Here is an 8,594-nt window from a genome sequence, read left to right as displayed (position 1 = left end):
ATGATAGGAAAAGAATTACAGAAATTACTCTTCTCCTCTCCCCATGAGCAGTAAGCGTGCCTGAGGCTCTGCTCTCTGCTCTTGGCAGAGGATGCTCAGCCCCACCAGAGACACTGCTTCTGCAGTGCATCGCCCACCCGGCCCCCTCTGTGGATGTCGTGGGATGAGCAGGGTGGCTAGGCAGGAGGGCGATGCCTGCGGGCAGCTGCAATTGCACTGGTGGTCACGGTCTCTGTGTGCTTTGGAGCCATGGCTGAAGGTAACAGATAAAACTCCTGGTGTTTCAGGAACAGGCGTTTAATGATGGTGCCTGGAAGAAAACGGTGTTCAGCTCTAACATACGTTGCCAGCCTGTGCGTCACTTGTGCTGCTACGCTGTCACCTTGAAATCTTGCCTGGTCCTGCGGCTTGTAGAGAGAATCTGCAGACTGCAGGAGCCTAATGATTTGCAGAGGTGGCTTGTTGGGAATTAATCGCATTCGACTCAACATCTCTCTCTCAGCCAGCAGCACTTTCACACCCTGGCAGGCACTCACTTTGCAGACCGAGAACGGACCTACCCTATTGTCCCTTCTAGGAGAGGGCCAGTGGACTGGAAACTACTGTTCCTGAGACGGTGTTATTGTGGACGAAGGGCGTTATTACTCAGGGCTGTCTTGTATTGCTTTAACGTCACATCTGTCTGTTGCAACGGTGTGCTGAATGAAAATATAGACAGCCTGGTGTTGCAGCCTCTTACTGTCTGTGTTCATTTACGGTTCAGGGAGCATTAAAATCTACCCTGCTTTTACTCAGAGGACTAGTCCATCTAAAGAGCAAAGCCATTCTCGGCCAGTGGTTCAAATCCTGCCCGCCACTTTCCTGAGCTAGTAGCAACATGTTGTTGGTGTCTGTCCATAACAGAGTATCGCCTGTGTTTTGCTTTCCTCCCACCTGTAATAGTCACTGAGTATCCACAGACAGCACCAAGTGGCAGCAATAACAAGAGCTGTCTTAGGGGAGAAATGCACTTCTCACTGCTTTCAAAAGGGGGTTTCTTTGTAAAAGACAAAAACAGCTTCAAGTCCCTTTCCTTGTAAAACACTTGAGTGGGATAGATATGTAAGTGATACATATGTCTGTATGTTTCTGCCCTTCCAGACCGGAAAGTCTCAGGGATGAGTCCATGATTCTTAACATATGACTGACAAAGTGTCATATTTTAATGAGAACTGAGACATTTTATTAACATTTTCTGCTCATTCCTCTTTTTTCCCCCTGCCTTCCCAAGGCACCATCTCTCCTGGGCACTCTCAGTGCCTTGACACCAAGGTTGAGATCTCAGAGACATGAGGTTTCCCTGTGGTGTCGTGACATGAAGCAGCAAGATGAGGAGAGGGAAAGGCTGTCCCTGCCCGCTGGGAGAAGGGCTACACTGTGAAAACATCCCTTATTACCAGAGCGTTCACATAGGAAAGAAGCTGCATGAATTCCCCTGCAGCAGGATGAGCACCCATAGAGCTCAGCCCACACCTTTTTGTATGCAACTGAACTCTGAAAAGCAGAAATTCCCTGAAGTGATATGATGACTCTCCTTGGGCCTTAGCAGGTGTGGAGGCAGCACGTTTGGGACACTGAACATCTCCTTCCCCTGTCAGCACATTAGTCTGGTGTATGAGAACATGCCTTGGGCCACACAGAGGTGTTGTGGATAAAGTAAGCTCCTGGTTTTGCCACTGGCTGAACGTGGAATGTTGGAAACGTCTCATCCCTGGGCTTGTGTTGGCTCTTAAATGCCTTTCACCTCTCTTAGCGCCTTGGCTTAGATCCCTCTTACTCAACTATATGCATTTAATAGCTGGGTGTCTACGCTAAGCTAGTCCATGAGGGTCCATCTACAGGCAAATGAAAGACACAGTTGTCTCCAGTGGGATCTTATGGACAGTGAATCACCTTCTGGAGGTGCCAGTCTTCTGCACTGACTATAGAAAAAGCTGAGGTGAGTAGCTTGGACTCTGTTCTGCAGACCTCAAGTTTGGTCAAATGACAGCCACGTTTGGAGCACCAGGCCTGCCTCTTCTCACACATTTGGATAGCATCCATACATTTGGACAATGGGAACTCAGTCTCAGCAGGGAGCCTGCAGATATCAACAATGGATGCAATTATGGGGAATAAACATGGGAATATATGCTCTGAAAAAGAAAGCTTTCCTCACAGCACTGCAGTGAAAAATAGCAGAATGGAAAGGAACTAATTCTGTTTCACCTAATTGCTCTCCATTAATCATCTTTCAGCAGCAAGCTTGACTGGTCCACCAAAGGGACAATTAAAGCAAAGGGAGGCTGAGCCCTGTTTGTACTCAGGGCTGTGTTTTGTATTACAGGCACTGTAATTTGTTCCGAGAGGGTGGCATCTCTTTCCTTCCCAAGCAGAGAGGACTATCCACGCCTGTCTGGCTCCGAGCCTTGCCATTATTGCTTCAGAACATCCATGGCTCATTGACTGGTGTCCTCTCCAGCATGGTGTTTTGCTGTCTAACATGAGATACAATGCTGCAGGTAAAAGCTGGGTAGTGGAAGAAGCACAGCAACAGACAAACAAGGTCATGAAACCTGGAAATCAGTGGCAAGTATGTATGTATTTGTTTTTAAAATCCCATATTACAATGAACACAGAACTCCTTCAATGCACAGCCCATTAAAATCCCTCCTTAGGGTAACATTTTCTGACACTTTCCCTGGGTTTGCCCTTCTGCTCAGTGCCTGTCCTGCTCTGAGCCTTCCCCACCAGCTACCACCACCCCTCCTGCGCACACCCAGCCCTTGCCCCATAGCCAGACCCCCCCGGCAGAGTGGCCCAGCCCCTGGCCACCTCTCAGCCCTGTTTCCACCTCCTGCATGTCATCCCATGAGGACAACACCGGGCTGCTCTCCCACCTATGAGAAACAGTGGTTACACCTACCATGGAGCTCTGGTTTCCCTCCCAGGGCTCACCACCACATGATGGAGGGCTCTGGCTGGGTGCTGCGTGCCTCAAAGTCATCCCCGGCCCAGCGGCAACCTTCTGCCCGGCCAGTGCCCGCCGGGGAGTGGCACCAGGCCCTGCGCACACCCATCCCTGCCGGGCGCTGCCGCTCCCGGCTGTTCCTTCCCTGTTTGCTTTCAGGGTGTTCGTCTCTGCTGCGTTGGGAGCAGCCGGGTGGTCGGTCTCACACTGCGGTTCGAGGAGGTGCGACAGAGGAGGGCTGGAGGACGCCGCCGGCTTCCCCACGGCACGCTCTGTTCCTCCCCCTTTTACTTTGCAAGGCACTAGAGGTATTTTTGCTCCCTCTTCTTTTCCCTCCTGTTCCCCACCTCCTTCTGCCCCCACCGAGGGAGCCATGCCCTACCTGTACCGGGACTCGAAGCCGAGGCCGCCCGCACTGCCCGGGGCTGCACGTGCCACCCACGGCTCGGGGAGGACCTACGAGGAGCTGAGGCAGGAGTGCCTGCGCAGCGGCGTCCTCTTCGAAGACCCCGACTTCCCCGCCTGCAACTCCTCTCTCTTCTTCAGTGAAAAGCCACCTATTCCCTTCATCTGGAAGAGGCCTGCGGTGAGTATGCCATCGTGCAGAGGAGGGTGACCCTTCCTCTCCTTTCATCCTGCCAAAAGGAAAGCGTTGCTGTACCTTGGGATCACACCAAACGCGTGGCGTGTTCAGGGAGACGTGGAGGGGAAGCGCGGGGGGAAACCCTTCCCACCTCAGGGGCAGCGGTGCGGGGCCACAGTGTCACCCACAAAGAGCTCAGGCTGTGGGATGAGAGGGCTGGTAGGTTTCATACCATTTTTTAGATGTAGCTCGTATAGCCACACTTTATGCACGTACATTTATGTACGTGCATAAACAACTTGTAATCAGCCTTCTCTCTTACATTATTGCCAAACAAAAGCAATGTTAAGATGAAAATAAGAGGACATGCAAGAAATTAAGGGTAAAATACATTATGATGATGTTCTAACTATGTAAAAATGAAGTGTTGTTAATGTAGGAAATTCATAATTAAGAATAAACTTTAAAAATGCAAACCTTTCAACTTTTAGAGACTCTTATACTTACTTGCTCACTTCCATCATAAAACACTGAGAGATTATGAATACATGCCATGGTTACTGAGCCATTCAGCAGTAGCCAAGGGCTTGATGAGTATCTCTAAATGCATCTTGCATAACAGTCATTAATAACACAGCAAGAGCCTGAAGCATCACTAGTCACATGCTCTCAGATCACAAACCCAGCATCACTCCAGGTTCCTTCTTTCCACTTAACTCTGTAACTAATAGCCACAGAAAATTTGTGGCTACATTTAATTACTTTGCTAATGACAGATGTTTATTCTCTTTTTCTTTCTAGTCTGAAAGCTTTCCCTTTAGTAGAAAACTTTCCTTTGGCGACAGTGGTACCAAGAACAAAATAGGCTTAAAAATGGGTTTAAATTTTGGCTTAACTTAATCCACAATGATAGGCGTTCAAATGCCTTAGCACCAGTTAATGTAGTGCAGAGCAGAATTAACGCTATTACCCCTGGACAAGTTTCAGCTATGAAAAAACAGGAGATTCCTACACATTATAAGTGCAGACCCTGCAGGCACTACTGCCTGCCTTGCCTGCCTGTGCCCCAAAACCCAGGTGGACTGTAGAGCTGTCCTCAGGCACAGGATGGGGCTGAGATACTTTTGGTGCAGTGGCTCTGGACTGCTGTAGGACATTAAAAATGCAAGTACCTGTGACACTAAATGAGAAAGAATGGTTTTCCTTTGGCCAGCCATTAGGTGCTAGTTTGTCTTTTTTTTCCATTTGGGGCTTCATGATAGTTAAACTTTGCTTTAAAATGTGACCAGGAGCAGCTGAGAGTTTGTGTGTCCTTGTGTGTGGGACCCAGGAACAGCAGTGTGGTCTGTTTGTTCTAGTTGTTGCAGTCTTCTTCAGGATGTTTGTACACTGAACTGGAAACGGTTCCAGGATGAGTAAGTTACCTGAAATGGGATCTGTCTTTACACTCCAATTCCCACCATGCAACAGGTGAACTTTTGTGAGCTGCACAGCAAGAAATAAAGCTCAGGAGAGGCTGAGAGGATGTGTAAGGACAGGGTTTTAGTTATGCTCTTCTCTGGCTCCTCAGCATTTAAGCGAAATCAGTTTTATCTCTATTATCCATCAGGAACAGCAGCAAAATAGAGGCACTGCAACACCATTTCAAGTTAACACTTTTTAGTTTGCAAGCGGGATACAGGTCTGGAGCACACGCCAGGTTAGTTGCCACGGCTCAGCTGGTGAAGCTGCGGTGCCAGAGAGGGTGAGCATGGCCTCTGTGTTCAAACTGCTTTTCACAGTGACTGGTTTTTACTGCCTCTCCTACCAGTATTTTACAGTAGCTTGGGTGAAGTAGCACAATACATGAGGGTAATTGCAGGGACAAATAATGTTAGTCTTCAGATTTACACCCTGTTAGAGTTTAATCTTTCGTAATGATCGTAGAGGAGGCTTTCTCAATATTTTGACATGCATATACCTTGTACATTTGTACATTTGTACGCAGAGTGAACAAGACCCTCAGCTAGCCCTAATCTGTAAATCTCCCACTGCAATCAGTGAGCTACATGGACCTGCACCAGATTAATATCTCACTTTCTACAGAAATCTTAAATGTTCTAGGATTCAGAAAGATATTTAGTGATTTTGTTTAGCAATCCCTTGTAATGAATTACAAATTAAACTTTTGAAACTGTACCTTATAAAAATTTCAGAATAATCTGAAGAACAAAAGACCCTTTTCTCATTGCATTTTTTCCCTTCCCTTCCCTTCCCTTCCCTTCCCTTCCCTTCCCTTCCCTTCCCTTCCCTTCCCTTCCCTTCCCTTCCCTTCCCTTCCCTTCCCTTCCCTTCCCTTCCCTTCCCTTCCCTTCCCTTCCCTTCCCTTCCCTTCCCTTCCCTTCCCTTCCCTTCCCTTCCCTTCCCTTCCCTTCCCTTCCCTTCCCTTCCCCTTCCCCTTCCCCTTCCCCTCCCCTTCTCCTTCCCCTTCCCCTTCCCCTTCCCCTCCCCTTCCCCTTCCCCTTCCCCTTCCCCTTCCCCTTCCCCTTCCCCTTCCCCTTCCCCTTCCCTTCCCTTCCCGTCCCGTCCCGTCCCGTCCCGTCCCGTCCCGTCCCTTTTTTCCTTCTTAATTTATATTTAAATTCAACTGCTGGGATAAATTCAACAGCTCAGTGTCTGGAAAAGTTAGACATATAAACTGAAGAATGAAGAAGAAATAATAAAAAAAAGACAGACAACTGTGTTTTGCCAATGCCAAATGAGTCTATGGTCTACAGGAAGAAGTAAGAAGGAAATTCTCCTAATATGAACAGCCGCTGGTAACTGGTATGACAGGTACTGTGTGCTAGAACCAGGCAGAGAAATGTAATCACAGAAATAAGGCCACCTGAACAGCCTCACCCTCAGCCTTTCTTTGGTCACCATGTACCCCTTCTAGCAATGTGAGACAGAGGCGCAGGAGGTGCTGTTTGTTTTCTTTTGAGTCTAAAGAAACAGCTTTGATGTAGCATCAGGAGAGTCACAGGTTGCCTTGTGTGGTTTTCTTTTGCATAGCAGAGAATGTGGCTCATGTCCAGTCAAAATCCTGTCAATTCCTTTTTCTTGATTTTTTTTCATTATTTTTGTTTGCTTTAGACATAGGAGATTGAAAATATTTTTCCATGTTAGTTGTAGAGCTGTGTAATAAGCAATGAGCCATGAATCTAATGTTCAATCCCATGTCAGTGGAAAGGTTTGTTATCTTGTCCCTTGCTAACACATGGAGTTTCTTGGTAACAACTAAATACAGTTCTTGCCATGAGAATTATGTTCCCCAGGAGCAATGATGCTAAAATAAGGCATGTTATTAAAGATCACCTATTTTATCATCTATTGTTATATTTATGCCTAAAGGCAATGAGCTGTGTTTTGCTGTGTTTTTTTATTGTTCACATCCAGTCCTAACAAGATGGAATGTATTTAACAAGCAGGCGGGCCAGGTAAGGAGGAGCTGCTGGTTGATTTCCTTTTGCTCTATGCACTGGGGACACGACATGCTGCGATACCTCCTCCCCGGGGCATCTGTGGCTGAGGCACAACCTGGCCACCACCTCCTCCCCAGCAAAGGCAAACAAAAAATATTAAAACTGGTTTCCTCCTGAATGTTGCCTCTGCAAGGGTGAGCTTCGCAGGAGCCGTGCTGGTTCACTGGGGAGAGTGTCCTGGCTCCAGCAGTGGCCAGCAGCAGACGCTTCAGCAATAAGTGTGGGAAGCTGAACAAAACTATCAATATCCTGCCCTGATGGCCTATATCACACAAAATGCAGTGATAGAAACCAAAAGAAGGAAACCAGTTTGCTTCTAGGCAAATCCAGGGGTTAAATGAATGGGTTCTTCTATTCTGCCCCCCCCCCCTTTTTTTTTTGCAAGCTTCTACCACTTAGAAGAATCTGCTTCATGCCACAGGGTCTGCGATAGTATCAGAGCAGACTGATTAACTACAGGCATATTCCTCTAGTAATATACTAGATACCTTCCTCCTCCCTTTTCTATTCAATTCAATAAATTACATTCAATTTACAGTTCATTGGAAAGGGGAGAAGAGAGGGGAATTCCTGCCACATCGGTTTCCCACTATAATTTTTCTATCCAGCTGTGGTGTTAGTAATTGAACTAAAACAGTCAAATGAATGCTTGAGAATTGCGTTAATGCCACCATGAGCACCAGTCCCTCTGAGCACACAAGGGTGGGTAGTGTTGGCTCCTCCTAAAAATTATCTCTGTAAAACAAACAAGGCTGGAGTCTACCTTTGTTGTTTGCTTATTTGAGGAGGAAATGGACTCATGGTTGTCAGATACTGTGTGTTCCAGGTATTATGTGCAGGTAAATAAAAGGCTTAATAGTGCATTTAAAGGTAAATTGCCAATTTTAGTTTTCCCAGACAGTGGGGGAAAACAAACAAACAAGCAAAAAAATCCCATTAACCGGGGCTGTAACCTAACATCAAGATTCTGGGCCAGGTTGTGCTATGACGGTTTAACAATTGTTTACAGATGAATAAAGAACGCCAGCCTTTCAATAGCAGCCAACTAATTATGGAGAAATGAGGGTAGTTGATTCTTTAGTTGCTCTACGGTGTAATTAATTAGCAATGATTCCCCACCTAGTTTTTTTGTGGTGGCTATACTGCTGCAGGATAATATCGCTCATGTGGCACACACCGTGCTGCACGTCAGGGCTCAGAGTAACGGTGATATTTTCCTGGCACATTCCAAGTAATTTCTGTGTGTGTCTCTGCCTCTTGCAGGACATTGTCAAAGACCCCAAGTTTGTCCTTGAAGGAGCCACAAGAACTGATGTTTGCCAAGGAGATCTTGGTGAGTGATTGCCTCTGGGTGGATGCGTTCATGCCTACACCCCGTGAGGAGCAGCAGGAATATCCTCACACGTGAGGGGATGTTGTCCCTCCTGAACTGGTGGGAGCAGTGAAGCTGGAAGTACTGCCCATGCCCTCTTTGCCTGCAGCCATCTCTTTTGTAGCACCTTCCCATCCGTGCCAGGGA

The 8,594-nt window shown here is 47.2% G+C and overlaps 1 protein-coding gene across 1 annotated transcript in view; it reads left to right on the top strand.

Annotated features, from left to right (window-relative positions):
- Window positions 1-2,533: 2,533 nt before the first annotated feature.
- CAPN9 (calpain 9) overlaps window positions 2,534-8,594 on the top strand; it is a gene marked incomplete at its 3' end in the record, with an annotated part of 29,714 nt that continues 23,653 nt past the window's right edge. The window contains exons 1-2 of the mRNA XM_081998469.1: window positions 2,534-3,575; window positions 8,339-8,408. Coding sequence (XP_081854595.1) covers window positions 2,946-3,575; window positions 8,339-8,408 — 700 coding nt within the window. The 5' untranslated portion in view covers window positions 2,534-2,945. The remainder of the gene's footprint in view (window positions 3,576-8,338; window positions 8,409-8,594) is intronic.

Source organism: Phaethon aethereus, assembly GCF_964289735.1.
Source record: "Phaethon aethereus genome assembly, chromosome: 3".
Lineage (NCBI taxonomy): Eukaryota > Metazoa > Chordata > Aves > Phaethontiformes > Phaethontidae > Phaethon > Phaethon aethereus.
Note: the sequence above shows the minus strand (reverse complement) of the source record. Positions and strands in the feature narration are given on the sequence as shown.